A 16,353-nucleotide genomic window follows, 5' to 3' on the forward strand; every position below is an offset into this window, starting at 1 on the left:
CAGTGAAAGCCATTCATTGTCCCCCTAATGAGATAACTCCATTTAGAGGGGCGGGGACTTGCTCTAAGTCACATGGAAAGTCAGTGGAGAAGGAAGGCCTTGAACTTGACTCTTTCCCCGTCAGACGCTCTTCTTTACTAAGCTGAGTGCCGCTGGAGAACAGAGACTGTCTTCTTCACCTCTGTATCAGCGGCACTCAGCCCACAGCCAAGCATGGAACAGGTGCTTAGTAAGGATTTTGTTGAATTTATGAAAGAATAAATCTGGTCCCAGGATGGGCTTTGAGCATATCTTAGAAATAGCTAACTACTTACTCCCCAGGGAGAGTAACCCTTTCCTTCCTCCTTCCTTCCTTCCCTCCCTCCCTCCCCTTCCCTTCTTTTGTTCATTCAATGGGTATTTATTTGCCAAGCTCAGTTATAGGTACTGGCGATACAGCAATGAACCAAATAGGCAATGTCTCTGACTTCCATGGAGGTTAATTTTTGTTTGGTGAGACAGATGGTAAACAAGCAAATAATTTTTCAAAGTGATGCTGGGCAGTGACAAATCCTCAAAAGAAGAGAATAGCTGGGGGTGGGGAGGACTGGACAGTGTGAGGGCAGGGGTTAGCAGTAGCTTACCTGTAGAAGTGATTAGAGGAGGCCATATGATTCTTTAGTGAAGTGAGCGAGCCAATCTAGCAGATACGTTATGGGTTAGAACTCTGCAGGTAGAAGGGACAACATGTGCAAAGGCCCCGAGGCAAAAGCAGGCTGGTCATGCTAGTGACCTTGTCAGACAGCAAGGTCAGTGTGACTGAAGAAGAGGAAAGGAGCGTGAGGTAGGACATGGGATCAGAGAGGTGACGGAGAGCAGTGCGTACCCCGTGGACCTTTGACTTTGGCTTTCAATGAGATGGGAAGCTGCCGGAGGCGTTTTGAGAACAGGCGCCCCCCAAGCTGACATATTTAAAAGGGTCTCATTGCCAAGGTGGGTTAAGTGGAGTGGGTTTCTGTTTTTCAGATGAGTTTATCAGTTTAAAAACTAGATAAATTCATGGACTTGTAAGTATTTTTTAATTTTTCTCGAGAGCTGGCTAAACCCCTCCTCTGCTTCGTCCCTGAAGAGCAGGTGGGGGCCTCCCTCGCAGCCCCGGGGAGGGAGCCGGGCCATCTTCGGTTCAGGAGGTCCCTTCCCCTGTCGTCTTGCCCACAGGAGATTGGAGCAGAACTTCTTCAACTGCAGCTGTGACATCCGCTGGATGCAGCTGTGGCAGGAGCAGGGGGAGGCCAAGCTCAGCAGCCAGCACCTCTACTGCATCAACGCGGACGGCTCCCAGCTGCCCCTCTTCCGCATGAACATCAGCCAGTGTGGTGAGTGAGCCGCCCGGCACCGCGCTCCGGGGAGGCATCCCTCACACGCCAGACACGGCCCTGCGCAGTAGCCTGGAGAGCCAGGGCCTTACCCCCCGCCCCCCCCCCCGCCCCCCCCCGGCCTGGAACTCTGCACGGGGTGCAGGTCTAGCTTTACCGTTTACCTCCTTGGTCATTCCTGTTCCTTCGTGAGCCAGGCGTGAGAAGGCTGGTTTCAGGAATGAAGACAGGGGTTAAGGGTGTCCCTTGTCAATGGACCACAGTTGACCAGCTTGTCAACCAGACCCGGAGGAGTATGTCTCAAAGCATGATTTCTAGACCTTTCTGTATCAGGAGAATCTCAGGTACTTCAGAAAAGCAGGTTCCCGGGCTCCACAGACTCACAAGATCCCAGAATGTCTCAGGATGGGTCTCGGGAATCTGAATTCCTAACAAACTCCTTGTGGGAGTCTGAAGCAGACTAAAGCTTGACAAGCAGTGCCCAAAGTGGAAGATGCCGTTTGACGTCATTGCTGGAGCTGCCCCATCCCCACCCACGAGGTCCGACATCTGCCCAGGAGGTGCAGGGACTTGTGGCCTTCCCGGAGCTCCAGCAGCTGGTGCCCAAAGTGCCAGCATCCAGACCAGGGACGAAGTTTTGGTGTTAAGTGTTCACTAACCTTTCCCCTCATCCTGTCCTCCCTCCCAGACCTTCCTGAGATCAGCGTGAGCCACGTCAACCTGACCGTACGAGAGGGTGACAATGCCGTCATCACTTGTAATGGCTCTGGATCACCGCTGCCTGACGTAGACTGGATAGTCACTGGCCTGCAGTCCATCAACACCCACCAGGTAGGCGTCCGAGGCTCCGGCCCCATCGGGAGGCTGGGGAGGGAGCCCTCGCCCGAGTCTAAATGAGCTAGATCATGAATAGAAGCAGGGCATGGGAGGATAAGGAAGGGGAAGGAGAGTTCGTGCAGACTTCATTTTCACCCAGCTGCAGTCTTTTCTTGCCAGCTTGATCTTAAACATGCCAGTGAGTTTCTCTGTACCTTAGTTTTCTCATCTGTAAAATGGGTATAGGCTACCATTCACCTTCTAGGGTAAACGGGAGGGTTTCCTGAGCTCTTGGCTATAGAGAGCCTGGCCCTTGGTGCGCACAGCAGCAGGAAACGTCTCCTTCACTTGCTGTACTGCTTTCTTTTTGATCCCTGAAGGTGTTCGGGAGTTGGGTGGGGAGTCACTTTGTAGAAACCGATTCCTTCTTTTCGTTGGGGTTTCAGACCAATCTGAACTGGACCAATGTGCACGCCATCAACCTGACCCTGGTGAACGTGACAAGTGAGGACAACGGCTTCACCCTGACGTGCATCGCGGAGAACGTGGTGGGCATGAGCAATGCCAGCGTCGCCCTCACCGTGCACTGTGAGTGGCTGCCGTTAAGGGGGTGGCTGTGCACTGAGGTGATGGCAGCGTGGGAGGCGGGGCAGGTGTTCGAGGAGTTAGTCCTGGGCTGGTAACTCCAGAAAGGCTGTCCCTGTCCCCCAGGAGGTGGCATGCTTCCACCTCATCTATGTTTCAGAATACCCCACGGTTGACCCAAGTGTGCCTTCTGTTACCCCCTAGAAGGTCATGGGAAGGAGCCCTCCAGGTGCGCTGGACCCGGGAGGCTCGGGTAAAGATGGCCATCCCTTCCCCCTCCTTGGGGACGGTGGTGGGGAAACCGCTTGTCCCCCCAGTCTTTTCAGAGCTGGCCGGGGAAGAACTGGGATTCCCATCCCAGTTTCTGGAAGGCTGCCCTGGGACGCGGGAGACTCTGAGTCCTGGGAGTCAGCTGGCGTAATCCCCCGCAGACCCCCCGCGCGTGGTGAGCCTGGAGGAGCCCGAGCTGCGCCTGGAGCACTGCATCGAGTTCGTGGTGCGTGGCAACCCACCGCCCACGCTGCACTGGCTGCACAACGGGCAGCCGCTGCGTGAGTCCAAGATCACCCACGTGGAGTACTACCAGGAGGGCGAGGTGTCCGAGGGCTGCCTGCTCTTCAACAAGCCCACCCACTACAACAACGGCAACTACACCCTTATCGCCAAAAACCCGCTGGGCACGGCCAACCAGACCATCAACGGCCACTTCCTCAAGGAGCCCTTCCCAGGTGAGGGCGGCGCGGCCTTCCGGGGGGCATGCGGGGTGGGGCAGTGATAGAGAGAAGGCACAGCGTCAGCCTCCGTACCGCCACCCCCGGTCACAGACTACCCCGGGGGCGTGTTCAGCCCCCACCAGCATTTTGAGTAAATCAGGTAAAGCTGCTGTTTTTCATCAGGCGTCGCAGTGAAAAGCCAGACCCTCTCGGGAGTGTGCAGCTGTGTGCATATGGACGTGCCCCTTTATGGTAGAGAGAGGGACTGAGAGCTAGACAAGAAAGACGGAGAATCTCGACCCAGCCCTTTACGGGTTGTGAAATTCTGGGCGCGATGGTTTGCTTTTCTGAGCCTCAGTTCCTTCATCTGTGCAATGGGCATGACGATACCACTCCCGTAAGAACCGCAGGCCTCTTAAATGACTTAAGGTGTGCAAAGCGCGTGCCACAGGCTTTGGCACCTAATGATGGTTCGACGACCTTCTATTGCAGTGGTTTCAGGGTCTGTCCAGTTCAACCCCACATTTAACAGATGGGTGCACTGAACCTCCTTCTACTTGCTGGTTAGTAGCAAGGCTTGGCGCGAGTGTAGGCCTCCAGCTCTGAGCTTTCTCTCTTGTTCTGTGGTGACCTAGTGGGGTGGGGGTGTGTGTGTGGGGGGGGGTGTGGTACCTGAGGTCGTCAGCCAGCGGTGGTGCTAATGCTGAGTGGACCTTTGAGTACTGAAGGAACTTTATGGTTTGACTGTTTGGGAGGTGACTCTGTCTTTCTCTGCCTGGGCTACAGTATTTCGAATACCTTCCTAAGTCGGAGGAGCAGAAAACACCCAAAGAGTTTAGTGCACGTGTGGGTAGCCTCTCTCGGTGGGTTCAGCAGTTGATGGCTTTCCGTCAGTGAAACCCGGGATCTTTGATGACCTTGGTGATTTCTGCTGGGAACAGGCTGGATGACCTTCAGTCTCCAGATCTCAGGGGTTCTGCTGAGGTTAAGGGGAGTGTGAAGACTGGTCTCAGGTGCCCGTGCACACCCCCCTCCCCCCGCCCCCCCTCACACACGGGGCAGCCAGAGCCAGCACTGTGCCACATCTGCTTACGTGCAGGTGACTTCAGAGCCCGCACATAACAGAGGCCGCAGCTCCAGGAGATCCTGTGTATCTCAGTGCAAGGAGAACCCAACGGGAGGCTCCAACAGTGAAACTCCGGAGAATGAGGCTACGTGGGAGGCCACATTCTTGCCACTGAGGCCCGGGGGGAGGAGGGTGGTGCACGGTCGCTCAGGAGAGGGTCTAGAACGCTCTGGTGTTTAAGACCCTGGCATTCCTGTTTGGTCCGGCATTTCCAGCACCGCCCCCAGCATGCCCAGCCGGAAGCTTCGGGACGTTTCCCACCGTGGGCCACGCCATCCCTGCTTTGGGAGCTGGAAGAGTCCCGGGGGCACTGTGGAAGCAGCAGCTTTTAGCTGCAGAGATACTTTGCTCTTAGGGGCATATAGTCAGGCCAGGCCTTGCTGGTGTGAGGGGCTAGAGAGGCCCTTTTGCCCTGCCTCTGTCTGCCTAGTGATGAGAGAATGAATTCTAGTTTTTAAAGAGGAGACTGTACGCTCCCTGATGGGCAAGGAATGAAGTCCCCTGAGGCAGCATGTTTCCAAAGGGAAGCTCCTGGGGCCTGGAGAGAGCAAGGAGCCCTCGAATACTCAGGAGGGAGGGCGAGTCACTCTGGGCTCCTCCCCACAGAGGCTGCCCTGAGAGCCGTTCTCTGTATCCTCCCAGCCTTACAGACACCCTTTTCTGTCCCCAGGAGACACAGCATCCCCATCTCATGGTCTCTGGAGACCCTTGCCACCTTATCAACTCTCCTTAGGCCAGTGGTTCTTAAAGAGGGGTCCCCGGACCAGCAGCATCACCATCACCTGGTGTTAGAACCAGATCCTTGAGCCCCACTCGGACCTGCTGAATCAGAAGCCCTGGGGTGGGGTCCAGAGCTCCATACTTTAACAAGTCCCCGGGCGACTTGGTGCTCCCTCGTTTGTAATCCGCTGCCTCGCTGTTCCGTGGGCTGTGGCCACAGGAGGTGGGCGTGAGGGGAGAGTCACAGAGAGGCCCGAGGGGAAACCGCCCACCCGCAGGTACTTCCTCAGAGCCACGTGCACCCTGCCAGGGCCACCCTGTGCGGAAGTCTGCTTGCTTTGTGAATCTGAAGGAATCAACGCATGATGAAAAGGCAGTGACAGGGAAAAGATGGGCCAACGTCAAAACGTCTGAAACGTTCAGGAGAGTAAATTACCTGGAGGAGCAGGCAGTCCGCCTCGTACCCGCCGAGCCCTGGCTGGAAGGCTGTCTGTGGATTCCTGCTCTTCTCTTTTGCCACGAGGGTGTTCGGGACGTCCCATTTATGTTTATCACAGGTGGTCCTCTCTCGCTCTCCATGCAGAGCATGGAGATTAAGGGTTCTGAAATCAGACCGAGGCGCAAATCCCTTCTGCGAGCCTGCCAGACAGGCGGCCTGTGCTCCGAGAACGTGATTGGCGTGTCACGAAGGACGATCACTACCCTGCCTCTGCTTCTTCATCTGTAGGATGGGCGCAAGAACAACAGCTCCCTGCCTAAGTTGCCCTGAGGAGGAAACGCAGTGGCGAGTGCCAAGGGGGCTCAACAACAGCTGTTAGCTCTTAAACGGGGATTCTTGGGAGGTGGAGGGATGCGATGAATTTAGGAATCTAAATCGCTCATCAGCTCTGTGATCTCAGGCAAATTACTCCGCCCCCTGCCTCTATCTCGAAGGCGGTGGTGAAGATTAGCTCGCCCATGGTGGATTCATCCACCTCCAGTACCGACAACCGTGCTTGGCACAGAGTAAGCCCAGAGTACTGTTTGTTTTAATTTTTTTTTGAAAACCCACAAGGGCACCTGACAAGGGGATCTATGTTGGGGGCAAAACAAGATCTAAAGGTGAGGGTCTCCTTTCCTGACCCCTCGTGGTCCTGAGACCCACGGGAGAGATTTGATTGGAATGAATATATTTCATGGGACATTCTGGAAACGTGGAGGGTTCCATCAGTAAGGATTTTTTGAGTAGGACATTAAAACAAAAATGTTCTGGAAAAGTTGTGTGTGTGTGTGTTTCCAAACTGTCCATGCTGAACAGAGAGAAGCACTAGAATATTCAGCATGGCATCCAGCCTTTGGTGAAGGAGGTCCCTGGGAGGATTGGTTAGAGAGGATGGTTCGGGAAGCGTGGAGCTCAGTCCTCTTTGGGGTTCTAGGACCTTAGAGGGGGTACCAGAGGGGATCAGGGCATAGGAGTGGGAAGCCAGGAAAAATCAGGGATTCACGTGTCCAGAGCGGAGGGCCAGGAGAGGCTCGGGGTGACTGCAGGGTGGGCTGTAGTCTGGGAGAGAATGTGAAGTTGGAGATCCTTAGATGTGATAGAAGGAGGAATGTTGTTAAGGGGTGTATGTGTGCGTGCGTGTGTGTGTGTGTGTGCGTGTGCATGTGTTTTCCTGCACACGTGCAACAAACATCTGAGAACCCTTGACAGAATATTTAGGAGTAAGTGAGCTGCCATAGCTCTTAAATTCTCATTTTTTACTTGGCCGGGAAGTCCAGTTCCTTCACGGAGATTTTTACAACAGCAGAAGCAGAATTCCCTCGGGACGCTGGGTACAAATGAAGGAAGAAATCATTGCCCTCGAGCTCTCGGCCTCTGTCCAGGCTGGTTTCCTTGCCCTGAGGAACTCTGTGGAGACCAGCACCTGGTCACAGGCTGCTGGTGCCCGGTCCAGGGGCGGGGGGCAGGGGAGCGGGAAGGAGGTGTTCCTCCCCGTGTTTGAGTCCCCGGCAGCTGAGTGCAGGGGTGCTGGGACGGGGCTCCTGTGCGGGATGCGCGGTGAGAGCGGATGCTGTGGCGTGGCCTCCCCGCTCCCTTCTTCCAGCTGAAGCTGGGGCGTCTGTTCTCGCCAACAAGTCTCCGTCCGGCTCTTTGGATGCAGGCTGCTGCCTCCCTTCTCCCTTCTCTGGGCCTTGTCGGCTTTCCCTGCAAGGCTCTTCTTGACACGATTTGGGACTGGAGGGGGTGCAGTCTGGGACTGGGAGAGCGTTGCACACATGCCCATGCCTGCCGCGGTCACGCTCAGACGGTCATCTTCCCGGCTGCTGGTGGGGTCAGAGGTGAGGACCACTCCTGGTACAGCTGTCCTCTTCCAGTGCAAAATTCCAGGTTAGAGGAGACCCATGAAGTCTCCCTGTTCCGAGGCTCACGTGCTTCCTGGACGGGAGAATGTTCCTAGGCTCCAGCAAGGGAGCTAAGCACAGAGGCTGATTGGGAGATTGCGGGGTTCACAGATGTGGCCAAAACATTCGGCTGACCTGGGACTATTCTCTAATAAATGGGAGGCTTGTGAGAAATAAGCAGATCGGTGTTAATTATGAATTGATCTGGCACCTCTCTTTCCTCAGGCTCTGAAACCAAGGGTAGAACCCCTTCTCCTCCATCCTTCCCACAAATCAGGCATTTGGTTACGTGCAATTCAGAAAAGGTGGTAGCATGATGGGCAGGCTCAGGAATTTGGAGAAAGCTCCCTTGGTCTGCCTCAAATGGTGCAAAATGGACAACAGACAGGCCGTTTATTTTCATATGTATATATAATATATATATTAATCATATGTATATGCAGCATATATGTTATATGTATCATACATATATGTATGTTAATTTAAGTTCTAGTTAGTTAACGTACAGTGCAATATTGGTTTCCAGAGTAGAAATCAGTGACTTATCACTTAAATACAACACCCAGTGCTCATCACAAGTGCCTCCCTTAATCCCCATCACCCGCCCAGCCCACCCCCCACCCACCTCCCTCCATCGGCCCTCAGCTTGTTCTTTGTCAGTAACAGTCTCTTGTGGTTTGCTTTGCTCTATTCTCTTTCCCCCCCTTCCCATGCGCTCATCTGTTTTGTTTCTTAAATCCCACATACGAGTGAAATCATATGGCATTTGTCTTTCTTTGATTGACTTATTTCACTTAGCATAATACATTTCTAGCTCCATCCATGTCACTGCAGATGGTTAAGATTTCATTCTTTTTGATGGCTGAGTGATAGCCATACCACATCATCTTTATCCATTCATCAGTCGATGGACATTCGGGCTCTTTCTATGGTTTCACTATTGGTGATAATGCAAGCCATCTGTTAATGGTACATTCACTACAAATAGGACTTTCTCTAGACTCCTTCACAGAAAGCATCACTTTCTCCACAGGTAGAGAAGAAGATTTGCTGGTGTATGCTTAATGAGCCATAATTATAATGACGGTGAGGACTTAGCCAGTGAATGAATGAATGAATAAGTGAATGAGTTGTTCTTATTTTTTCAGGGTGTGGTAGGCTTGGGGCAGGAGTAGATGTAATATAATGCAGTGGTTCTCAGAGGGACCAGCAGCATCAGAATCATCTGAAAAGTTGGTAGAAATGCAAATTGGCAAGACCTCCCCCAAACTTCCTGACTCAGAATCTCTGGGGTGAGGACCAGTAATCTAGGTCTATTAAAAATATATATATATATTTTTTGGAAAAAAATTTTTTTAAGACTTTTAACTCTTCATTTTGAAACAGTTTAAGATTTACCCCCAAAAGTAACAAAACAGTACAAAGAACCTCCTTGTACCCATCACCCAGCTTCCCCAAATGTTAGCATCTTACATAAACACAATCCCTTGTGCAGAAGCAGGATATTAACACCGACACTGCTATCCCGTCTACAGACTTTATTCTTTATTTTTGTCCACTGGTGCCCGTTTTTCTCTAGGGCCCAAAGCAGGGTCATAACGCTGCACGTAATGCTACGTCACCTTATTCTCTTTCAGTCTCTAGGTTCCTCAGTCTGTCTTTGTCTTTCCTGAGCTGGACACTTTTGAAGAATAGTCACTAGTTATTTTGTGGGCTTCCCCACACTTTGGGTTTGTCTGCTCTCGTCTCCCAATTAAATATGGGTTAATGCATTTTTTGGCACGAACACCACAGAAATGATGCTGTGTCCTTTCAGGACATCATATCAGAGGGCACATCTATACTTCTTATTACCGGTGACATTAACTTGGTCGACATCGTGTCTGCTATGGTTCTCCACTGCAAAGTGATTTTTTTATTATTTAAACAAAGTTTTTGCTTTTGTTTTGCTTTTTTAAAAATATTTGAGAGAGAGAGAGAGAGAGAGAGAGAGGTAGGGAGGGAGACACAGAATCCAAAGCAGGCTCCAGGCTCTGAGCGATCAGCCCGGAACCCGACGCAGGGCTCGAACCTAGGAACCATGAGATCATGGCGTGAGCTGAAGTCAGATGATTAATCGTCTGAGCCACCCGGGCGCCCTGCAAAGTGATTTTTTTCTCCCTTTGTAACTAAACGAGTATAATATTTTGAAACTTTGTAAATGTCTTGTTTCTTATCATGCATTCACACATTAATTTTAGCATTCTTGCCTGAAACGGTTATTAACAGTGGTTATTTGTCAGTGGTAATTTTTCTAATTCCGTCATTCCTTCTGTATTTATTAAGTGGAATTCTACTGTAAGGAAGAGCTTTCTCTTCCTCCCCATTCATTCAGTTATTTATTTATATTGGTATGGACTCATGGGTATTTATTTTGTCCTATGACTTATGATGCATATAGTTTGCTTGGGCTACCATAAGAGAGTATCACAGACTGGATGGCTTAAACAAGAGACATTTATTTCCTCCCAAGCCTGGAGGTTAGGTGTCCACAAGGTTGATGCCGTCTGAGGCCTCTCTCTTCCTTGGCTTGCAGACAGGTGTCTTCTTTTTTTCTCTTTAATTTTTTTTTAACGTTTATTTATTTTTGAGAGACAGAGACCGTGCACGAAGCAGGGAGGGACACACAGAGAGAGGGACACACAGAATCCGAAGCAGGCCCAGGCTCTGAGCTGTCAGCACAGAGCCCGACGCAGGGCTTGAACCCACGAACCACGAGATAATGACCTGAGCCGAAGTTGGACGCTCACCCGCCTGAGCCCCCCAGGCGCCCGCAGATGGGTGTTTTCTTTCTGTATCTCTACGTGGTCTTCCTTCCATGTGTGTCTGTGTCCTCATATCCTCTCTCAGAAGGACACCAGCCGTACTGGATTAGCTTCCACCCTAATGACTTTGTTTTAACTTAATTACCTCTTTAAAGACCCTGTCTCTCCGTGCAGTCATGTTCTGAAGAACTGGAGATTAGGATCTCAACCGTATGGATTTTGGGTGGATAGAATTCAGCCCATAACAATCCATGACTGCCTTTATTTATATTATTGCTTAAACTGTCCCAAATTTGGTCATTGGAAGCTCCTTCACCTTGGCTCCTGTGTTCTTTTCCCGTGCCCCCATTAACTTGGAGCACTTTCTTACTTTCCAGTACTATGAGATATTCCAGGTACATCTTATGCTTCTTCTGACCCAGGCCTGAAATGATGCATTTCTCCAGGAAGCCCTCATTCCTTTGATTGGAGAAAGATAGTGCCCACGCCCTAGATGGTCCTATTCCCTGCTAGAATTTGAGAATCTCTGATAGAGTGGTTACGAGCTCAGACTTGGATTTGAATTCAGCTCCTTCTGTGCCCTCTTGGATGAGTGAGATGCGGTTCCTTCCTTAACCTCTGTGAGCTTGTTTCTGTTTCTGTTAAACGGGAATAGTGCTCTCCACCTGCTAGGATCCTTGTAAGGATCGGGCGATGTGTGACGTAGAGCACGTAGCTCAGCCCCTGGCTCATAATCAGTGTCTAATAATGATGAGCTTCCACTGTTAGGCGAGCCATTTCTAGAGGCAAAGGTCCAGTAGCACATTTTCGTCCGGGGGTCGGGCAGGGTCACAGAGGGATTCCCAGGAACGTCTCCGGGACCTGCCAGAATAAACTCCACGTGTCAGTTTGAGGATTCAGTCTTGGGGTCATAGCTGCTGGCATTTTCAGGGAAGGTCGGGGGAAGCCCGCCCGTGCAGCATTTCTTCTTGGCTCTGAGGTACCACCAACACCCCCAGCACTCTGGGTACCCGAAGGACGGAGCACCGTGGGTGAGACGTTGTGTCTCGTTTTAATTTTCCATCTCATAGGCCCCAGGTGGGCCAGGCCACCTCCCTCGAAGCTAGGAGCTTTCTCTCTCCTTCCTTCCCACTTGGAAGACCACCTCCTGAAGGGGTTGTGTAGTGTGGAGGAGGGGTGGATATGCCAAGGATTTTAGTTTTCAGTTGCCGGGTGACGGGGGAATCATGGCGAATGGGGGAGGTCGCAGCTATTAGGAAGCTAGAGTGCATCTGTTCTGGTTTTTATTACACTTGTTAATTATCTCTTTGTCTTTTTTGCAGAGAGCACGGATAACTTTGTCTCTAGTAAGTCTGCTTTACTTTCTGCTTTGGAACTCATTCATTCTGATACTTTCAGTAATTATTGAATCCACCTAGCCCTCTTTCCTATTCCACGGCCACCCCCAGACCCCTGGCAGCTGAGAGCATCTGAGTGAATTGTGAAGGTCAGCCGGAGAGTAGAAATACCTCTTAGGAAGCTCCAGGTGCACACCTCTTGGGCTCTTGGCCTCAGTTTCCCCCAGGGAGTTCTCGGAGGTCTGAGCCTGTTGTGGGTCTCCCTGCCTGGATGGGAAGGAGGGATGTGGGGTTTCATATTCCCGGGTAAGACCCCTGTTGGTCAACCCTGTTCTTGTGGAGAGAACGGGGAGCCTCTAGACCTGTGTTCCTCACCTGCTCTGAGGACCCCGGACTCTGGCTGGGACTTACCTTGTGAGTGATTTACAAGCTCTCCTGATAGGCTTGTGTGTCCTCAAGTGGAATTATCGAGGCTCAGTTTATAAGCAGTTTGGGGCTAGGACTAGACAATCCTAAAAGAATGTGGTGTTTTGCTCATGGGCTGTGGGGAAACCTGTATTTATTGCTTTTCGTTTTGTCCCCTGTGGGAGAGCAGCGGGCACTCATTTCTGCCCTGTGTGTGGGCTGAGATAGTGGACAGTCCTACCGAGCGCACCCCTTACTGTTCGGCACAGACGTGAAGATCGTCTGTGATTCCTTTATTTGTCCTTGGTCTGAGAGGACTTGTCATCTCACAGAATGTCCCTCCAGAGATTTCTGAATTGGGGCCGTTTCGTGGCCAGGAGGTGATTTGAGACAGAGGACAAATGGACACTTGGCTTCCCGTCCAGGCTTTGCTGGGAAGAGGTGGTGCCTCCTGGTCAGATGGACCTTCTTGCGTCTTACCCTGAGCTACCATTGTCCTGACCTCTGCGGTAGGGGAGTGGACACTGGGCTGTTCTTGGAGCCGCGGGCCTCCTGGGTCTTGCTGAGGAGTAAAGAGAGAGAGAGGGGCACTGGGGAGCCCGGGACAGGAGCAGGAGAGCCCACAACAGAGGGTAGCTGAGCATCAGCACCAGCTGCCATCACCACCAAATGTGCCCAATGCAGACCCTGGCCGGGATCCCAAACCATTTTTTTCTACCCCTTTGTACCTAATAGTTCATGGCCCACGTGGCCCAGGTGACATTACTTGTTCTGGAATGGGGGCAGGGGGATGGCAGTGAGGGTACTTTATTCCTTGCAGAGTTTGCCCTTGAGCTGTCAGCACCAGCTAGGCAGCCGAAGGGGCCTGGTCCCTGGGGACTCCTGGAAAGCCTGAGGAGGTCCGACAGTCAGCGTCTGGCTTGAAGGGGATGTTCTCCAGCAGGAAATCCTGAGGGGTCCTTGCGATTCGGGCGGGGACTGTGGCTGAGACCAGTGAGAGCCAACCTCCTCCTCCTCTTCTGTTTGGTTTTCAGTCTACGATGTGAGCCCCACGCCCATCACTGTGACCCACAAACCGGAGGAAGACACTTTTGGGGTGAGTCACTTTTTGATCAAGGGGAAGGTGGTCACTAAGGAAGTTGTTTTCAGACTTCGTTTTAGTAGCTGACGTTTTACCTTGCTTGGAGCCTGTGTGTACAGCAGAGAAAAGAACAAAACTGTGATGAATGACCTCCTTTCAGGTGTTTGAGACCTGCCTTGTTTGATGAGAATAAGTCATTGTTTGAGGAAGTCTTTGAGGATCCGCTGTAGGCCCTAGGGCTCGGAAGAGAACGGTTTGAAAATCCCCGCTCTGTTAGGAGCCTGGATGGGCCTGATTTGAAGGGGACGCTAGCCACACAAGTCTCCTACGAAAGTCGAAGTTGCTCAAAGCGTATCCTTGGGTGGGTTTTTGAAGCCCCCCACCTCCCCTGCCTGACTCTCAGAGCCAGAGATTTCTCTGGGGAGGAGAGCAAAGGGGGCTTTTTTGGAGTCCAGATCTCCTAGAACGTTCTGGATAAGAATATTCTGTAAAGAATGTCAGTGTGAAGGTACAGAGTTTTTTGTTTGTTTGTTTTTTGCTTTTTTTTGTTGTTGTTGTTGTTCATTAAAATAACAAACAGGGGCACCTGAGTGGCTCAGTCGGTTAAGTGTCTGACTCTGGATTTCAGCTCAGGTTATGATCTCACAGTTCATGAGTTCAAGCCCCACCTTGGATTCTGGGCGGGCATTATAGAGCCTGCTTGGGATTCTCTCTTTACCTCTCTCTCTGCCCCTTCCCTGCTTGTGCTCCTTTCTCTCCCTCTCTGTCTTTCGAAATAAATAAACTTAAAAAAAAAACAAAACAAAAACAAACGACAACAAACAATAGACAAACCCCTCTGAAACCGCCCTTGCACTGCGGATGATGGCTCCCAGATGAGAGGCTGAATCATGGAATGTTCTCTCATCCAGTTGCGGAATTAATTTTCTTTTAATGTGCTGAACGTCTCATGAATTACTGCTTCTAAAGACTTCACTCAAGTCTTTACAAAGTCCTGAATGGGCTGCAGCTGTGCCTGCGGTGGGACCGCTTTCATTTGGGCGCATGTGGGTTTCCCGTGACTGTTCTCAACCGCCTGCTTTTGGCCCCTCCAGGTATCCATAGCTGTTGGACTTGCTGCTTTTGCCTGCGTCCTGTTGGTGGTTCTCTTCATCATGATCAACAAGTACGGTCGACGGTCCAAATTTGGAATGAAGGGTAAGGTGGGATTTTCATTTGCAAGGGTCTCGTGGGGGAACCGTGGTTCCTTTTGATCAAAAGATGCTGTTTTAATTCTCCCTTCGCTCTCCAGGAGGGCCTGTCTGGTAGTGTGCTTAAGTGGTCCTGGTGGAGACGCCTGTCTACACCTTATTATTGGTAGTGATGGATTGGAAGCTGTGTTGGTGTCTGCGGGGGCCAGACTGTGGGCTGCCTGGTTTTGCCGTGATTGCCGGAAGCATTGCATAGCTGGGCTGCTGCGTGAGGGTAGTTTGTGAAGGCCGTTGGTAAGAAAAAGGACTCCCTGTTGGAGTAACTTGGTTTCTCTCTCGCCACACTTGCCTTGGATTTGGGATGAGAAGGTACCAGCACGGCTAGATGTGGGGCGGTGGACCCTGGCTTTGGGAGGTTGCCCGTGCAATGGCATTTCCGCACGTAGCTCTACACAGGGTCCCGGAACGGATGCCAAGATCAACATGGTTGCTGAATCTGCTGGCCAGCTTCCACAACGCCGAGGACTCAGCCTGTTATGGCCAGGGTGGGCTGTGCGCTGAGGCTTTTCCACCAAGGCTCAGGGTGGGGGAGTGGCACAAAAGGGGTTAACACGGTGAATTAGCATCCATCTGCCCAGTCCCAGGGATGGATCAGACCAGATGGCTCCAGGGAGGCTGGGTACCAGTTCTCAAGCAGAAACTTGAATTTCAGGACCTCTTCCCCTCTGGGGTTTCCTTTTATGGCTGGTGTCAGACGAAAGGTAGGTAGGGAAAGATGATGAAAAGGTCCAACAAGCTGGCAGGTTGCTAGCTAGGATCCAGGTTGGGGCTTTCTGGTGAGAGTATGGCATCCACAGAGATGAATTTCTGCAGCTTCTACACATGAACTGGTATCTGTGGTGAGGGTCCTGACCTCGGGACTCTGGGACTGAAGGAGGGCACAAGAATGAGATCTCCAGGGACTGTGGTCCCCTGAACTCATGCACATGTTTGAGTGTACGTGGCGGTGGGGTCGCAGGGGGTTTGGAACGGAACTAGTCCCCCTCTTCTGTTACACTCTCAAAATATCCTGTGACTCCCCCAAAAGTTGAGAATGCTGATACTCAGCAAAAGATACCTATAGAAAAATAGAAAGATGGAAAAGAGGAGGGCAGACTACGGGCTTCTTAGAAGCTCCCTGCCTCTGTACTCTCTTTCCGTTCTTGATTAAGCCGAACAGGTCACAGTGAGGCAAGCCAGGTTTTCTTGAATCATACGAAATATTTTGACCCGGAGAAATACGTGTGCAGGCCAGTTATAAAGAGGGGATGGGAGTTTGACCCAAAGCCCCATGACTTCAGCATGATCAGACCACTGGGAGGCACCTTGATTGGAGATGCTTCATCTGTGCGTGCTCCCCTGTGCCAGACAGGGCTTCACAGAGGTGGAGGATGAAAAGCACTGAGTGAGCCCCGAGCCTTCGATCTTGGTGTAACCCTCAGGCCCCTGGCTTTGGGGCCCCTGCATAGACTGTTGCTTGTGCAAAGTTTTCCGATCATGGGAGGAACCTTCTTCCTAGCTGTTTCTCCTTCCACCTGAGAAGACATCAGGGCCTTGACCAAAGGGAAGAATGGGGCATTTCTGCTCCTCGCCGCGGAGGCACGCCACCAGCTGAGACCCTGTGACATGCTTGGCAGCACTGAGAGAGCAGATTTTTCCTATTAATTGTCATCCGGTTTCTGGAACAGTGTGTCCCCATGTCGGATGGATTAGGCAGCATCCAGGGCGGTGCCTTCCCCTCAGCTGTCCTCGGAGCCTCTCTCTCAGCCCCCGCTCCCCTCTCCCGGGCTGAGCTGCCTC

The 16,353-nt window shown here is 51.7% G+C and overlaps 1 protein-coding gene across 5 annotated transcripts in view; it reads left to right on the forward strand.

Annotated features, from left to right (window-relative positions):
* NTRK3 (neurotrophic receptor tyrosine kinase 3) overlaps positions 1-16,353 on the forward strand; it is a 380,533-nt gene that overhangs the window by 121,183 nt on the left and 242,997 nt on the right. For 3 of the 5 annotated variants that reach the window (XM_030317425.1, XM_030317428.2, XM_030317429.1), the window contains exons 5-11: positions 1,198-1,355; positions 2,044-2,186; positions 2,618-2,759; positions 3,188-3,484; positions 11,824-11,847; positions 13,278-13,339; positions 14,419-14,521. In XM_030317425.1, the coding sequence (XP_030173285.1) occupies positions 1,198-1,355; positions 2,044-2,186; positions 2,618-2,759; positions 3,188-3,484; positions 11,824-11,847; positions 13,278-13,339; positions 14,419-14,521 (929 nt within the window). The remainder of the gene's footprint in view (positions 1-1,197; positions 1,356-2,043; positions 2,187-2,617; positions 2,760-3,187; positions 3,485-11,823; positions 11,848-13,277; positions 13,340-14,418; positions 14,522-16,353) is intronic. The other 2 variants (XM_030317426.1, XM_032593571.1) reach the window with 1 other exon arrangement.

The sequence above is a fragment of the Lynx canadensis genome, chromosome B3 (assembly GCF_007474595.2).
Source record: "Lynx canadensis isolate LIC74 chromosome B3, mLynCan4.pri.v2, whole genome shotgun sequence".
NCBI classification, from domain to species: domain Eukaryota; kingdom Metazoa; phylum Chordata; class Mammalia; order Carnivora; family Felidae; genus Lynx; species Lynx canadensis.